At 48.3% G+C, this 17,765-nt stretch overlaps 1 protein-coding gene across 19 annotated transcripts in view; it reads left to right on the top strand.

Moving 5' to 3' along the window:
• Window positions 1–17,765, top strand: part of scrib.L (scribbled planar cell polarity protein L homeolog) — a 55,662-nt gene that overhangs the window by 22,460 nt on the left and 15,437 nt on the right. For 9 of the 19 annotated variants that reach the window (XM_041566737.1, XM_041566736.1, XM_041566738.1 and 6 more), the window contains exons 17-31: window positions 1,184–1,246; window positions 2,272–2,361; window positions 2,740–2,817; window positions 3,503–3,823; window positions 4,613–4,693; window positions 7,593–7,853; window positions 8,048–8,158; window positions 8,287–8,463; window positions 8,586–8,702; window positions 8,794–8,982; window positions 9,222–9,341; window positions 9,461–9,517; window positions 11,502–11,558; window positions 12,063–12,143; window positions 15,524–15,874. In XM_041566737.1, the coding sequence (XP_041422671.1) occupies window positions 1,184–1,246; window positions 2,272–2,361; window positions 2,740–2,817; window positions 3,503–3,823; window positions 4,613–4,693; window positions 7,593–7,853; window positions 8,048–8,158; window positions 8,287–8,463; window positions 8,586–8,702; window positions 8,794–8,982; window positions 9,222–9,341; window positions 9,461–9,517; window positions 11,502–11,558; window positions 12,063–12,143; window positions 15,524–15,874 (2,154 nt within the window). The remainder of the gene's footprint in view (window positions 1–1,183; window positions 1,247–2,271; window positions 2,362–2,739; window positions 2,818–3,502; window positions 3,824–4,612; window positions 4,694–7,592; window positions 7,854–8,047; window positions 8,159–8,286; window positions 8,464–8,585; window positions 8,703–8,793; window positions 8,983–9,221; window positions 9,342–9,460; window positions 9,518–11,501; window positions 11,559–12,062; window positions 12,144–15,523; window positions 15,875–17,765) is intronic. The other 10 variants (XM_041566739.1, XM_041566756.1, XM_041566751.1 and 7 more) reach the window with 8 other exon arrangements.

Genomic DNA, 17,765 nt, shown 5'->3' with positions numbered 1-17,765 from the left:
TTGAGGGAAGTGGGGGGCATGACGTGACCACAAGCTCAGTTTAGAGTCCATATGAGCGGTCTCACACGTCCTCACACTGTATAACAGGGATCCCCAACCTTTAGCACAAATGAGCAACATTCAGAAGTAAAAGGAGATGAGGAGCAACACAAGCATGAAAAATGTTCTTGGGTTGCCAAATAAGTGCTGTGATTGGCCATTTAGTAGCCCCTATGTGGATTGTCAACCTACATTGAGACTCCGTTTGGCAGTGCACCTGGTTTTTATACAACCAAAACTTGCCTCCAAGCCTGGAATTGAAAAATAATCACCTGCTTTGAGGCCACTGGGAGCAACATCCAAGGGGTTGGAGAGCAACATGTTATCTACGAGCTACTGGTTGGGGATCACTGCTGTATAAGGATGAACCCCAGGTTATAAACCCCAGGTTAGCCTGTCCTTGGATCCTTATCCAGTGTCAGTGCTTGGAAGTGACTGTATCAATGTGCCCGTGTCACTTCATAGCCCACTCCTTCTTTGCTTTGCCACGTCCATGTTTATCTTCCCAGCGCTTCTCATATTAATTGGGAGGTCATTGCCCCCTCGGCAGAGTAACTGCCTCAACGTCTTCATCCAGATCGTCTGTGGGGAGTATAATACCAATGAGGGGTAGAGTTGGCATTTAGTTGCCTTTCCCATGATACTCTCTGCACGTCACAGAGCCATGTCCTTTGTGGGCCTGGGGTACAATGGGGTGCAGCTTGCTTTAGGGTATTTATCTTTTTCCTGTTTCCCTTACACTAGACTGTCAGCTCTGTGCTGCTTTCCACTGTTCCTTTGTGGTGCCCAAGAGAATAAGCTCTTGTTCCCAGGCAAGTTGATATTCTGGAAAGCGCTTGTGTTTCCATGTACCTGGGGCAGAGTTACGCAGCCAGTTGCCCCCATACATGCAGATATAAAGGGCAACTACCCCTCATTACACTGTACACAGTAAGACTAAGCCGTAGCACAAGGGGGCGATGGTGGGAATGTTGTTGCTGTGTTCTCTCTGCACGATCACGAGGAAATGCATTACAGGTGGGTGAAGGTGTTTGGAGTTTTTATGGTAATTTGCTCCACTAATCCGCATGCCTGTCTCTCTCCCTCTCTCTCTCCTTCTCTCCGCCTCTTCCTCTTCCTCTCTGCTGGATTTCCCTTCTAACAGGGTGTGTCGTTTGATCAAGTGAATAATCTTCTGATTGAACCTGCTCGGATAGAGGAGGAAGAGGTGTGTACCACAGCCCTGGCGCTTCTTTCCCCTCTGCCTCTCTTGCCTGTCTCCTCCCTCCCACCTCCTTACCTGAAATCACAGCACCAATCAAATTCCCTTTTATTCAGCGCCACTCTCATTGGTGGAAGGTTGGCTTTCCGTCCTGTCTGTCCTCTTGTCTCTCAGCTTCTTTGCAGGAGGAGACGGCGGTTCCCGGGTGTAAGAGTTTCCCCTTCCTGCAAGGAAATGAAGAGCGTCATGTTCCAAAATTCATCAATTTACAACCTGCTTCCCTCTGGCTGTTGTTGAACTAACACTCCCTCCCACACAACCTTTAGCCAGGGGTTTAAATTCTGCAACAGCTGGAGGGTCGTAGCCTGTACTTGTGCTATATGAACAGTCACTGTAGGAAGATGCCAGACTGCCAGGTTACACAATGTGGGATGCCACAGACTGACAGTTGTACACTAGTATTGCTCTAACTAATGTCAGTTACACAGAGAGTAACCCCTCCTAGTGCAATTACTGTATACATGTCAGACTCTTCTCTCCTTGTATTTACACTATATACAGGGCACTGATTCTCTTCCTGCTCATGGGCTGCTATCTTCCCCATGGTCAGACAGGACCCCCCCCCGGGCAATACAGTGTAATCACCTTGTACTTACCCAGGTACAGAGCTTTGATTCCAAGGTAAGTACTGGGGGGTAAGTGCTAGGGGCAGGTTCAATTCACTGGTAGTAAAGGTTCCTGCCTGTCCATGGGAGAGAGAACAGTCCAGGAGTATGAAGTGCGGCAGATCAGAGTGCTGTACCTGGGTATGGACTAGGGGGGCGGGGCAATATACACACAATAAGAGACAATATATAAGTCAAAAATACACACAATAAGAGACAATATATAAGTCAAAAATACAGACAATAAGAGACAATATATATGAGCTGACAGTATTGCAGGTGACTCTGGCGCTACCCTTATGTCATTAATAATGTGATGTTTTGTGTCAGCTCTTCTGCCTAACGGACTCTCATTTCTGCTTCTAGCTCACTCTCACCATCCTGCGCCAAACTGGGGGTCTGGGAATCAGCATCGCAGGGGGCAAAGGCTCCACCCCCTACAAGGGCGATGATGAGGTAATTCAGGCAAAGGAGGGGCATCACTCCTGCTGATCAGTCCCCCGTCATGTACCCTCCAACCCGAGGGCAGCAGAGATTGTCGGGGTGCAGCACAAGATAATGACTCCGTCAGAAATTACCATGCCCCCCGCTCTGTGTGACAATGGGAATGTCAGCTCTAGGGCCCAGTGATAACCAGATTATATGGGTGCTGGGTCTGACTCATCCCACTATCTCTCTGTCCCTATTCCTTCTACTGTCCATGTGTGTATAATGGACAGAAAGTGGGTGCTGGCTGAATGTAGGCAGGAGTGTTACAGCTGGGTGCTGCAGGTGATACCATTTTTAGGGTGCTGCCCCTTGTCTCTCCCATAACCTCCTCCTTTTCTCCCATAGGGCATTTTCATATCTCGAGTGGCAGAGGAGGGGCCTGCAGCTTGTGCTGGGATGCGAGTTGGGGATAAACTGCTGGAGGTGAGAATACTTGTGTGGGGTACAGGGAACATGGGGCTTTGCTATTTCAGTTAGCAGTATAATCACCTCTGTACATCAATATATAAATACATAATGGGCAGCGCTACCTGTGTATTGCAGGGTTTTGGGGTTTCAGCTCTTCTTGTAACCCAACATTTGCACAAGGGTTCCCTGTCTCATAACAGAGCCCCCCTCGCCTACAGTTCCAAGCATATGTGGTACAGTCTCAGTTTCCCCCTAATTGGCCCCAAACTGGGCTTTCACAGATATCTAGATAAACAGATAATCACCCTCTATATCACTTTGTGTTCTTCAGGCTGCCCCCAGTGTTGACCCAGTGGGAGGCAAAAACCCAAGAGCTGTTCCTGCTGAATTGTGCTTAGTACAGGGGAATACCTATGTACCATAGTTTTATGGGATCTCTCTGTACAGACTATGAGCAAACTTAGGGGACTGTTCCTGCTGAATTGTGCTTAGTACAGGGAATACCTATGCTGCCATAGTTTTATGGGATCTCTCTGTACAGACTATGAGCAAACTTAGGGGACTGTTCCTGCTGAACTGAGCATTTACTAGCCATATACCTGTAAGGGTTAGTGTGGCAATAATGGGGGGTACATGCTTGAGCTGCTACACTGGTGGGCTGCTGGTTTGCACAGTGCTGATGTTGGTGCCCCTCATACAGGTGAATGGAGTAGACTTACACAATGCAGAACATCACACAGCAGTGGAGGCGCTGAGGAGTTCGGGGAGCTCGGTGTCTATGACTGTGCTGAGAGAGAGAATGGTGGAGCCTGAGAATCCAATCACTATGACACCCCTGCGCCCCGAGGATGATTACAACCCGCGGGAGAGGCTCAGCATTGTCCGATACCCGGAGGAAAATGAGGAGGATCCACAGAGCCCGTGCCAGCGAATCACTAGCTGCCTGGCACGTAATGACAAAGGCTTGGGCTTCAGTATTGCTGGGGGAGTAGGAAGCACCCCATATCGGGCAGGAGAAACCGTGAGTATCTAATGTAGCGCACAACTAATACTATCAATACCTTTGGTGGGGAGTGGCTAATGCTGGCAGTACCTTTGGTGGGGTGTGGCTAATGCTGGCAGTACCTTTGGTGGGGTGGGGCTAATGCTGGCAGTACCTTTGGTGGGGAGGGGCTAATGCTGGCAGTACCTTTGGTGGGGAGTGGCTAATGCTGGCAGTACCTTTGGTGGGGGAGTGGCTAATGCTGGCAGTACCTTTGGTGGGGAGTGCTAATGCTGGCAGTACCTTTGGTGGGGAGTGGCTAATGCTGGCAGTACCTTTGGTGGGGAGTGGCTAATGCTGGCAGTACCTTTGGTGGGGAGTGGCTAATGCTGGCAGTACCTTTGGTGGGGAGTGGCTAATGCTGGCAGTACCTTTGGTAGGGAGTGGCTAATGCTGGCAGTACCTTTGGTGGGGAGTGGCTAATGCTGGCAGTACCTTTGGTGGGACAGTGACTAATGGCTTTAGCAGCAGAGAGAGGAGCCCAAAATAACCTGCTGCTGTTACATGACTCCCATGAGCCCCTTAGACCTCGGAAGGGATATTTTGGGCAAACAGCTGACTAAGGCTCCGTGCAGTCTGGTTGTCTGTTTGCACAGTGAGGAGAGGAAGGAGCTCACACTCACACTCGCTTCATTGCACTCACTCTCACTTGCTGAGAGACCAGTATTCCCTGTGTCTGGTTGTTGGTGGGTATAAAAGCTGCAGGGCAGAGAAGATACACAGGGGTTGTACACACAAGTAAATTTGGATATTTCTGCCCCTGCACAGGGTATCTTCATCTCCAGAATAGCAGAAGGTGGAGCTGCTCACCGGGACGGGATTCTCAGAGTTGGAGACAGAGTCCTCTCCGTAAGTATCTCTCCTTTTCATCCCACACAAACCTGTTATTTGGGGCCGCCTCCCTCTCCGCAAGTTGGGCACAGTCCGTGGCACGTACAATAACTTGCCCTTTACTCAGTCTTTGCTTTGCCTGGGCCAGTGGCATATCGGGGGCATCGCATGCTCATTATGCTGCTTGGGATTTATTTCTGGGAAGGTGACTGGGGTGTGAGTCAGGATTCCCTCTGATTTGGGCTCTATCTTAACCTTGGCTTATGTTGGCAATTTGCTGTCTAATTCCGCCCCCTGCATGGCAGCTCAATTTAGTCTCTGATTATATTTAGCTGTCACACATGCAGCAGGGAGCACCATCATGCATCTGAAGGGTTAATGCTAACAAAAGCCACCTTGTGTAAGCACCCCGTCACCCACCTTGGCTTTCACTAGGGCAACCTAGAGTAGGAAGTGCACCCTCACCCACCTTGGCTTTCACTAGGGCAACCTAGAGTAGAGAGAGCACCCTCACCCATCTTGGCATTCACTAGGGCAACCTAGAGTAGATAGAGCACCCTCACCCACCTTGGCATTCACTAGGGCAACCTAGAGTAGGGAAAGCACACTCACCGACCTTGGCTTTCACTAGGGCAACCTAGAGTAGGGAGAGCACCCTCACCCACCTTGGCTTTCACTATGGCAACCTAGAGTAGGAAGAGCACCCTCACCCACCTTTGCTTTCACTAGAGCAACCTAGAGTAGGGAGAGCACCCTGTCACCCACCTTGGCATTCACTAGGGCAACCTAGAGTAGGGAGAGCACCCTGTCTAAAAGCTCATGTAAATATGGGGGGTGGTTTTGCTCCAGATAATGTCACTGTGCCTCTTATTAATCTGTTATAACAGTCTCTTCTCCTTTCTAAGTTCTGTTTGGTGATGTCTCTTCCGACTTACTAACCCCCTGTCTCATGCAACGCTCTATACTCTGGCCGCTCTCTGCTGGAGGGCTCCTCTCTCCCTTTGCCGTCTCAGTATTAGCGGTAAGGGTGAATACTGCCTCGTCAGTGCTGCTTTCTGCTGCATTCACACTTCTCGTCTGTGCGGGGATAGAGTGCAGGATTAGAGTGCTGGATTAGAGTGCTGGCAGTGTCACATAGGGTGCAAGTGAGTCCTGGCAGTCAGTGTCACATCACCCAGTTCCATTAAAGGGGTAGTTCACCTTCAAACACTTTGATCAGTTCAGCTGCTTTCAGAATTGAAAGTAATTGAAAAAAAGTATTTTTCTGGTGAACAGTCTGAAAACAATTAAACTGAAAAAAGTGTTTGGAAGGTGAACAGCCCCTTTAAGGGATCTCTCACTTTACTGGAAGGGACTAAGGGGTCTAGAGACTGGAGCAGTGATCCCCATGAGCAGCATTCATTTCACCCCCTTCCATGTTGCTCATCACAGCTCCCAGCTCTTATTTGACACCCACCAGGCACTTTATTCTCCTTCTGTTGCTCCAAAACTCCTTATTCATTGTAATGGGGCATATGGGTAAAAAAGTTTGGGGACCCCCAGACTGGAGGTTCCTTCCTGTGCCTTTATAGAACTATTTGCTGATGTACAACACCCATCCCAACATTCTGTGAGCCATAGCCTCTTGCCTGGTGTTGGAGTAACAGTTGCCCTGTTTGCCACACTGGGGAATAATTCAGCCTCCCAGTAGCCATGTTAGATTCCAGCCAGTCCCCCAGTAAGTGCCAGTTACTGTCTGCAGGTAAATCTTAGCTGGAACCTTGTGATTTTGTGTATCCAGCTGTTGCTGAACCACAACCCCCTGTGGCTCTTGAAGGATTATGGGAGTTGTAGTGGAGCAACATCTTGTGAATAGATGAAACCTCCGTGTGTGCTTTGTAGGGTCAGTTTAGGTTCTTCTCAAGGATTATGTGATGTTTATTGTAGGGTCAGTTTAGGGTTCTTCTCAAAGATTATGTGATGCTTATTGTAGGGTCAGTTTAGGTTCTTCTCAAGGATTATGTGATGCTTATTGTAGGGTCAGTTTAGGGTTCTTCTCGTGGAAGGATTATGTGATGCTTATTGTAGGGTCAGTTTCAGGTTCTTCTCGTGGAAGTATTATGTGATGGTTATTGTAGGGTCAGTTTCAGGTTCTTCTCATGGAAGGATTATGTGATGGTTATTGTAGCGTCAGTTTCAGGTTCTTCTCATGGAAGGATTATGTGATGCTTTTTGTAGGGTCAGTTTAGGTTCTTCTCAAGGATTATGTGATGTTTATTGTAGGGTCAGTTTAGGGTTCTTCTCAAAGATTATGTGATGCTTATTGTAGGGTCAGTTTAGGTTCTTCTCAAGGATTATGTGATGCTTATTGTAGGGTCAGTTTAGGGTTCTTCTCGTGGAAGGATTATGTGATGCTTATTGTAGGGTCAGTTTCAGGTTCTTCTCGTGGAAGTATTTTGTGATGGTTATTGTAGGGTCAGTTTCAGGTTCTTCTCATGGAAGGATTATGTGATGGTTATTGTAGCGTCAGTTTCAGGTTCTTCTCATGGAAGGATTATGTGATGCTTTTTGTAGGGTCAGTTTAGGTTCTTCTCACAAAAGGATTGTGCGATGCTTATTGTAGGTTCGGTTTAGGTTCTTCTCATGGAAGGATTGTGCGATGCTTTTTGTAGGGTCAGTTTAGGTTCTTCTCATGGAAGAAATTATGTGATGCTTATTGTAGGGTCAGTTTCAGGTTCTTCTCATGGAAGGATTGTGCGATGCTTTTTGTAGGGTCAGTTTAGGTTCTTCTCATGGAAGGATTATGTGATGCTTATTGTAGGGTCAGTTTCAGGTTCTTCTCATGGAAGGATTATGTGATGCTTATTGTAGGGTCAGTTTCAGGTTCTTCTCATGGAAGGATTATGTGATGCTTATTGTGCTCTGCGCATTGTTCTAGATCAACGGGGTAGATATGACAGAAGCCAGACATGATCAGGCAGTAGCACTGCTTACCAGCACCTCCCCCACCATCACTCTGCTGGTAGAGAGAGAGCCCCCCCAGTCAGGAGCCCCCACAGACCCAGGAGCATCGCCTTCCCTGCACAGGGCCCGGCCACGATCGCCTCCGCCCCCCACGGACACTGGAGATGGTGATGAGGGGGATGCTCCCCTGAATAATCACTTCAGCCAAAAGATGGAAGACGAGTTTCCTATAGAGGTGAGAGCACTTTTGTGTCTGTGGCTAGAGAAGTCCTGGAGGTGTGATCCCTTCTCATGTGTCCCACTGAGAGCTGTACCCCTTGTGTGTGTTCTTGGGAACCCCAGAAGAAGGGACCCCAGAGAAACTATACATCTATAGATGAGGGTTCCCATTGCTGACAAGTTCTAATCACATTTGCTTTTGTTCCCCAGGAAATTGTGTTAGTGAAATCTGGGGGGCCCTTGGGGCTCAGTATTGTGGGGGGCAGTGACCACTCCAGCCATCCTTTCGGGATCCGTGAGCCCGGAGTTTTCATATCCAAGGTTAGTGCTATTCATCCTCCGTTGTCTCCTCATAGAATAGGGGCTCTGTGCAGCAGGAGGACCCCCAAGCCTAGAGCAGCCAGTGTTCCCTACTACAATCCCTATTGTGTCCTCTCACCTGCCTATAGGTAATCTCCCGTGGGCTGGCTGCCCGCAGTGGACTCAGGGTGGGGGATAGAATCCTGGAAGCAGCTGGATTGGATCTCAGACATGTCACTCACCAAGAAGCTGTGAATGCCCTTCTCTGTAACACTCAGGAGCTCCACCTGCTGGTGAGGAGGGACCCGCCACCCCCAGGCATGCAGGTAATTCTCAAGGATCATTCTTTATAATGACAAGGCTTGATCATTCTCAGGTTAATTCTGTGCTGCATGTTCCACCTGATTGGATGTGCATTGTTGTGTATAATTTCTGTGTGTATTTGCAGGAGATTTGTGTAGTGAAGGCTCCTGGGGAGAAGCTGGGGATCAGTATCCGAGGGGGAGCCCGGGGCCACCCAGGAAATCCATTGGATCCCACAGACGAAGGTGTTTTTATCTCCAAGGTGAGAGAAAAAGGGATCATGGGACATTCACAGACTATGACCTGGAATTTCCTCCTGTGAAACACATTGTGTGCCCCTGTCTGTGCCGCAGGTCAGTTCCTCGGGGGCCGCCGCACGAGACGGACGACTGAAAGTTGGGATGCGCATTTTGGAGGTGAATCAGCAGAGCCTGTTGGGTATGACCCACACTGAGGCCGTCCAGTCATTGAGAGGCGTGGGAGATACTCTGCTCATACTCGTGTGTGATGGATTCGACCCTATTGCTGTAGCCTCTTCTGAGGTAACTCACCTGTGTGTCAGTAGTATTGGGGGGCTGCAGTCATGCACATTAAGTGGGGACAGTTATTACTTTATGCCTATGGATAAGTAATGGGGTTACAATGTCTGTTTATGGGGCAAGTGGGTAAGTGTATTGGGGGGAAGTTCAGGCTCTGGGGTTTATACCAGTGGGGATTGTGAATAAAGTCTTTAGTGATTATTTTATACTGATTGGTGCTGATTTGGGGATTGTTTTGTCAGGCATCACCGGGTATAATCGCCAATCCCTTCGCTGCTGGTATAGGAAGAAAGAACAGTATGGAAAGTATTTCTTCTATTGATCGAGACATGAGTCCAGAAGAGATGGAGCGGATACAGAAGGTGAGAAGGACTTGTTCTGATCCAGTGTAACTCACCCCGTGTGTGTGTAGCTACATTAGTTGGGGGGTCCTGTGTGGATTATGTAGTTAAATCATGGGGGTGACTCTCGTCCCTGACAGGAGATGGAGATGGTGAGAGAGGCGACACAGTGGGAGAGAGAGGACATGGAGAAAGTGGTGAGACAGTATTTCGGGGGCATCACTCAGTCCATATCAGTCATATATATTCTGTGTGGAACCATTCAGCCTGTGCCATACTCGCCCCATACTCGCCCCATACTAACCCCATACTCGCCCCATACTAACCCATGTGCCACTAGATCAGTGCTTGTAGCCTCTCTCTGTATCGCTGCTCCTCTGATGTGTCTGTGTGTCCCATAGACTCCACTTTACCCCTGTCTGTCCCTTGACCACTGATCAGCCACATTCTGGAGGGATTAGGGGTTTCATTGAATTGGGCCCCTCCTGACATGGTAATGTTCTAGTGGTTTAACCAATATTATAGCTTGTTCCTTTCCCCCCACAATTGCACTTAGTGCAGGAGGGTATAGGGCAATTTAGTCCCACTCTCTCTTCCGTTACAAGGGGAAGTAAAGAGCTTTGTATAAGGAGCACCATTAGTGGGGGGCAGTTGCAGCTGAAACAAATGATATCTGCCTAATAATCATCTGGGCTTGATTGTCCTGTCTGATGTTGCCTCTCCCTGATCCGACAGCGCATCATCCAGTTCTGGTGACCATGGGGTTATTGATCAGACCAATTAAGGTGGGCTTATTGATTACAGATCTGCTTGTTTGGTGACCTTGCCAGACAATCACATTTGTTGTCTTTATACTCAGTCCTGGGCAAGGAGGCTGCTATGGAGGGGCACAATCCTGCAGACTGGTGCTTGGGGGCAAATGTATGTACATGATGGGATGCTGGGACCTGTCTCTATAAGGAGGCCCAGGGCTGCTCCATGCTGCTCCATGCTGCCTCTTTCTCATTTATTCATGAAGAGGGAACCCAAAGCAGCTGGGTGTTGGGATTTACCCCTAGTGGGGGGGGGGGGTAAGTACTTATTACCCTGTGTGTTGTGGCAAGGCAGCCATACGAGTGAGTGAGGGGAGTAAGGATTCCCTTCATTTTCAGCCTCTGCTCCAGTCACTAACCCAACTGCCCCTTCATTATCATTTTTCATTGCTCGTCTTGTACAACCCCCTGGCTCCTCCCCCTTCTCTTCCTTTCCATTTAAAAGCCTCTCCCCTGTGCTAACTGTGCTCTCTCCCTGTGCTAACTCTGGTCTCTCCCTGTGCTAATTCTGTTCTCTAACTGTGCTTTCTCCCTGTGCTCTAACTGCTCTCCCTGTACTCTAACTGCTCTCTCCCTGTACTCAAACTGCTCTCTCCCTGTGCTCTAACTGTGCTCTCTCCCTGTGCTCTAACTGTGCTCTAACTGTGCTCTAACTGTGCTCTCTCCCTGTGCTCTAACTGTGCTCTAACTGTGCTCTCTCCCTGTGCTCTCTCCCTGTGCTCTCTAACTGTGCTCTCTAACTGTGCTCTCTAACTGTGCTCTCTAACTGTGCTCTCTAACTGTGCTCTCTAACTGTGCTCTCTAACTGTGCTCTCTAACTGTGCTCTCTAACTGTGCTCTCTAACTGTGCTCTCTAACTGTGCTCTCTCCCTGTGCTCTCTCCCTGTGCTCTCTCCCTGTGCTCTCTCCCTGTGCTCTCTCCCTGTGCTCTCTCCCTGTGCGCTCTCCCTGTGCTCTCTCCCTGTGCTCTCTCCCTGTGCGCTCTCCCTGTGCTCTCTCCCTGTGCTCTCTCCCTGTGCTCTCTCCCTGTGCTCTCTCCCTGTGCTCTAACTGTGCTCTCTCCCTGTGCTCTAACTGTGCTCTCTCCCTGTGCTCTAACTGTGCTCTCTCCCTGTGCTCTAACTGTGCTCTCTCCCTGTGCTCTAACTGTGCTCTCTCCCTGTGCTCTAACTGTGCTCTCTCCCTGTGCTCTAACTGTGCTCTCTCCCTGTGCTCTAACTGTGCTAGCTCTGCTTTCTCCCTGTGCTCTGTCCCTGTGCTCTAACTCTGTTCTCTCCCTGTGCTAACTGTGCTCTCTCCCTGTCTCCCGTGCCTGGGTGCATGGCTTTGGGTGCCTTTGGGTCATTCTGACTGTCGTGTCCGTGGGAAGGAGCGGATGCGTAGGGAGCGAGAGGAGGCCACCAGACTCCTAGAGGAGGAGACCAAGGTGAGAGGCTGCTGGTGGGGGAGGTGCTGGGGGAGGAGCCTAGAGCTGCACTCGCTTTGCTTCTTACTCCCCTTTCCTGCCAAACTGCCCCCATCTGCCGCTTCTGTCTGGGCCCTTTCTGGGACAATATAACGGCAGACTGGCTGAATGTATTGGCCCCGTATGGTTGGTGATGTGGGGGCCCCACTCCTTCCTTCTGCCGCAGCCTAGACAAAGCACATCAATGAAGGCAAAGCATTATGTGTTCACAGGGCTGAGGAATTAACCAATTAGAAACTCCAGAGGACGTAATGGAGCTCTGCCTCTTCATGCATCGGGCCCCTGGTAGGGCCACAAGTGATACATAACTGCTTTGGTAACCCCTCATTGCCTAGCAACAGGAAGACAATACTGATTGGTCCACCTTGGGGAGGCGTTAGGTTTAACAGGGCATATCACAGCAGAATCCTGTGGGACTCACCCACCCCTAACTGTACTGACTGGCATTTCCCTCTGTGATTGCAGAACTATAGCTCAGAGCCCCTCAAGCTGGACTACAAGACCCTGGCAGCACTACCCGCTGGTGGGCAGGACAAGGGAGCCCGGGTAAGTGGCAGTTTTGTGATTGGATGGCTGGTACATAAAGTGCCACGTGCTGCATTCTCCACTCACCATAGGAACTCATCTGAAACACAGCTTGGTGCAAATGTGTGCTGTTGCTATGGAAACCTTCCCTTATTTTACCAGCTGACCCTATGGGGCCAGTGCTCTGTGTTTGTGGCCACATACCATGTTCTCTTTAGATCTGCCTGGTATGAATGGCATGGCATTGGTTTTGGCACGAACTGTGACTGGGCTAATTCCTCTGGCAAGTCACGGTCACTCTGGGTCACAGGGAGTTTTTGGACATTTGCATTGACTCCAGGTTACAAGGAGTTGAATCACTTTGATTACTCTCCTGCCCCCGCCCCTTCCTCCCTGCCCCTCCCTTCCTCCCTGCCCCTTCCCTCCTGCCTCTTCCCTCCTGCCATTCCAGTGTCAGGGAAGCCTGTGCTGCTGCTTTATGATGGGACTGGCAGAGGTACGGGTGATGTTGGGCACATCATTGATTCTACGTGTGGGTGTGACGTTGGTCAAACTGCCATTGACAGTGAAGAAATGGCGGGCACAGTGGCAGTAGGACACATCTCCATTGTACAGACATTCACAGCTGAAGCCCAGGAGTAGTGGGTGCCTGTACCCCGGCTTTGCTTGCTGATGTAGGATTGTGTTTATGGCTTGGCTGACGGCTTTTAGAGTCATCGTGGGGGGGGGACATGTGAGCACTGGGATGATGATGATGATGATGCCAGTAGGATGCCCTCTGCTGGGCGCAGGGAGTAAGGGCACAAGGAATGTGGTGATTTCCCTGGAATGCCAGTGCTTTTCTCTCTCAGGATCTATTCTTGTGTCTGGCTCACAGCTGTCATTCCAGTCCCTCTGATTCACAGGCTGGGGCCCTCCTCCTCCTCCTCCTCCTCCTCCTCACACTATTTTAGGAGACACTTGTGCCCAGCCTCCCATTGTAAGGTTGGGACTCTTCACTCTCAATCCACCAAGCTCTGGGACCTGTGAGTATTTCTACCCCAGATACCCCCAGGCACTTTGTGTAGTTCTTAATACCCCAGATACCCACAGGGACTTCTTTTCTACCCCATTTTACCCTCCTTTGTGTACTTAATATACTAAATACCCCAGGAAGGTGCACGAACCTTGAGGACCTCTTAATGCCCCTGTGATTTCTTTGCACTGTTCCTTCTGCCTCCCATTTTCATCCCTTTTACTCGCCTCTCCCTATTCCTCAGTGATTCCCCCGGAGAGACTTGTTAGGGTTAGTGGGAGATCTTGGCAAATCCCAAGGGAAATGTGTGTGTGTGTGTGTATATATATATATATATATATAATATGTACGTGTAGTTTGGCTACAGAGCCATTTCATTATCTCCTATGAATAAAATGCTCATTTATATATGTATAGATATATATATAATTTTTAAACAAACAAGAAATGCCGCTCTTCACCTTTCTTATTGGGGGCACGTGGGCAAGACTTAAAGGGATACTGTCATGGGGAAAAATTTTTTTTCAAAATGAATCAGTTAATAGTGCTGCTCCAGCAGAATTCTGCACTGAAATCCATTTCTCAAAAGAGCAAACAGATTTTTTTATATTCAATTTTGAAATCTGACATGGGGCTAGACATATTGTCAATTTCCCAGCTGCCCCTGGTCATGTGACTTGTGCCTGCACTTCAGGAGAGAAATGCTTTCTGGCAGGCTGCTGTTTTTCCTTCTCAATGTAACTGAATGTGTCTCAGTGGGACCTGGATTTTACTATTGAGTGCTGTTCTTAGATCTACCAGGCAGCTGTTATCTTGTGTTAGGGAGCTGCTATCTGGTTACCTTCCCATTGTTCTGTTGTTTGGCTGCTGGGGGGGAGGGAGGAGGTGATATCACTCCAACTTGCAGTACAGCAGTAAAGAGCGACTGAAGTTTATCAGAGCACAAGTCACATGACTTGGGGCAGCTGGGAAATTGACAAAATGTCTAGCCCCATGTCAGATTTCAAAATTGAATATAAAAAAATCTGTTTGCTCTTTTGAGAAATGGATTTCAGTGCAGAATTCTGCTGGAGCAGCACTATTAACTGATTCATTTTGAAAACATTTTTTTTTTTCCCATGACAGTATCCCTTTAATTTACATACTAAACAAGGTAGCCCCAGCACTCTCAATATATAACTCCCTGATATAATATTCTTGCACAACTGAACTGTAACTTTCGTCGGATCGGACTGACGCATGGACATTGCCTTGACGGGGCGCGTCGGCTTAGGCACCATTTGTACAAACTTTGTAACTAAAAGTTTCTTTTTTTAAGAAAGTTATAGTTCAGTTGTGCAAGAATATATTTTCAGGGAGTTATATATTGAGAGTGCTGGGGCTAAATTGTTTAGTATATATATATATATATATATTTATGTTCTAAGTTTCTTAACCACCACTTCATTTGTTGTTCATGCCCCTGATTGAATCTGATAATCAGCTCTGCAACCCGCACATTGCTTTAGTTATAGTTACGCTGCACGTGTCACTGATGTATTGGATCAGTTTGATTGGACGATGAGAGAAAAAGCAGTGTGGGGCCTACAACTCCGTTGCCCATAGAAGCAAAATGCAGCACTTGACTAATGATTAGTGTTGTTTATATAATGGGGGAGTTTAATATCTCATTTAAACTGAATATTATAAGTTATTCTCTGTCCTCTCATTGCTTTTGGTTTCTCTCCCTTTTTTCATGGTTTTATCCTCTCCTTCCTTTTTCTCTGTCATCTGTATCTGTGTGTCTGTGCCCCTTCCTACTGTGTGACCTCCTCCTGGTGCCCCTTTCCTCTCTGATCCCCCCTATTTCCTCTCTGACTCCCCTTTTCTCTCTGATCCCCCCTATATCCTCTCTGACTTTCTGTTCCTCACTGACTCACCCTTTTTCTCTGAACCATTTCCTGACTCTCCTTTTTCCTCTGACCCATTTTCTGACTCCCCTTTCCTCTCTGACTCCCCTTTCCTCTCTGAGCCCCCTATTTCCTTGACTCCCCTTTTTCCTCTGACCCATTTTCTGACTCCCCTTTCCTTTCTGACTCCCCTTTCCTCTCTGATCCCCCTATTTCCTTGACTCCCCTTTTTTCTCTGACCCATTTCCTGACTCCCCTTTCCTCTCTGACTCCCTTTTGCTCTATAACTTCCCTTTCCGCTCTGACCCATTTCCTGACTCCCCTTTTGTCTTTGACTCCCCCCATTTCCTCTCTGATCCACTTCCCGGTCTCCCCTTTCCTCTCTGACCCACTTCCTGGGGTCCCTTTTCCTCTCTGATCCCCCGGTGCATGTGGTTCCTGTGTGATGACTTCCTGGTGCATGATATTCCCTTTCCCCTCCTGTGTCCATCTTGCAGCTCCCTCTGGGAATGGAATCTTCCAGCTCTTCCCCCGTGCCCGTGGGTCTGGTACACCCCGTTCCTGCAGTTGTAGCCAATGGGCCGACCTTGCACCCCGTTTCCCCAGCGGCGTCTCCGCTCCCCACGGTTCTTCCCAGTCCTGTGGCTGAGCTCGGGGAGCCCGGGGCCCCTGTCAGTAGCGCAGAGGCAGATGAGGTGCTAGTGGACTGTCAGCCTATCCGGTTCAGTGAGAACCCATTCATTGTGGCTAACAAGAAGCGGGCGGGGGCCAGTGGAGCTAGCCTGAGTGGGCCTCCTATTGGCTACGGCAGCGCTGGGGAGTTGAAGACAACAATGTACAACAAGAAGGCAAGCGACACGTGTGTGTTTGTGGTGTTGTCTCTACGTGTGACGCATGTATATCACGTGTGTATATCACGTGTGGGCACTCTCACATGCACGCCGCACAGCCATAATGCTGCTGAAACCAATCTTGTGGGCAGTGCCAGGGAAGGGTGGCATTAAGCCAGGGTGAGTGGGTATGGGGCAGTTATACAAGCCCGTGTTAGTGCCTCCTCCTTGGCTTTACACTGCCCATCTCTGTGCCACTCCTGTGCCATTCACTTGCAGTCTGCTGTGTGATACTGTTTGTCCTGTGCATCAGCACGTTGCCCACACCTACCTACCTACCTACCTACCTGCCTACCTACCTGCCTAGCGTCTAGCCCACTGCAAGGCCGACCTTCATTTGCCTCAGAAGAGTAAATTACTGGCCAATAGAGACCTAAATCAAGGATGTATTAATATTTAACCCCTGTAACTGTAACATGGAATCTTCTGTCTGTACAACTCCCTTCTACTTGTACCCCTCAGTATTGGGCTACCCTTTATTTGTGGGAACCAAAAAAGCAAGTGTTGCACCCCATCTCTCTTATGGTCTGGGTCTGCGCCAGCCTCTCTATTTACCAACAGCAACAAACTCTCGGGGTGTGCTGGGAGTTGTAGTTAAGCAACAGCTGGAGCTTTGCAGGTGGGATTGTGAATGGGATCTCACCAGCACTAATATGTGTGTCTCCTCTCTGTGTTCTGTAGCATGAACCCCCATACACTTGTATTCCCTCAGGGCTTGTCTCAAGCTGCAGGGAGTTGTAGTTCTGTAGCATCATCCCCCATACACTGTATGGCCTGTAGGCTTGGTAAGGGAATGTGCTCTGTGTCTCAAGCTGAGGGAGTTGTAGTTCTGTAGCAGTACTACCCATACATTGAAATATGAATAAAGAGCAGAGAGGAACGACCCATTTGAAATTTCACCAACCCACCTTGTTTGTCACATTATTCTACTGAATGAATAATAAATAGTCTAATATGTTTCATTAAATCACTCATAGGCAGTAGTGTGTAAGGGAATGTAATAAGAGGGAGTAACAGTTCCCAGCACCCAGATTAATAAGATTTCCGACGCCCTGCCTGCCGACCCCCAGCGATTGTGGGAGCGGATATTGGATTATATAGCCCTTGTACCCACTGCCACTTTTGTACCGGACACTTTTGTACCGGACACTTTTGTCTGCACATCCCTATATGTGACAGTCAGCGGATAGTAATGTAATAAAGAGATATTAGATGTGACAGTCAGTATGTTACAGTAAGTTATGGTCAGTTACAATAATAAGATAATGGCACAGAGAGAGCTCAGTGTATATAGTGACAGGGAGTGTAAGTGATAAGGCTCATTATGTTGCAGCTCAGTTAGGAAACGAGACATTATTATTATTATTATTATTATTATTATTATTATTATTACATTAGATACTGTTGCAAATAAAAAATGACCCAATGGAATAAGTGGTTAAATGGTTTGGAGTGGAATAAAGTTCAAGGCAAAGTAGTACCTGTCGGGTGACATTTGTTTCCATAATAAATCAAGCAGCTACGGGTCTCCCCAAGATATCATTGGGTATTAGGGGGGAGATTTGGAAAAGAAAGAGAGCGAATGGATCTATTTGATGAATACTCTCAGCCCTGTGGGATTAAATGAAAGTATAGTTATGAGCAGGTTTATTTAAGCACATGATACATAACTATTAAAGGGGTTGTTCACCTTTAAATTAACGGTTAGTATGATGTAGAGAGGGGTAGTCTGAGACCATTTGTAATTGGTTTTTATTATTTGTGGTTTTTGACTTATTTAGCTTTTTATTCAGCAGCTCTCCAGTTTGGACCTTAGCAACCAGGTGTCTGAAATTACAAATTCCCCTAG

Source organism: Xenopus laevis, chromosome 6L (assembly GCF_017654675.1).
Source record: "Xenopus laevis strain J_2021 chromosome 6L, Xenopus_laevis_v10.1, whole genome shotgun sequence".
Classification (NCBI taxonomy): Eukaryota; Metazoa; Chordata; class Amphibia; order Anura; family Pipidae; genus Xenopus; species Xenopus laevis.
The sequence above is the reverse complement of the archived record's forward strand: the minus strand, read 5'-3'. Positions and strand labels throughout refer to the sequence as shown.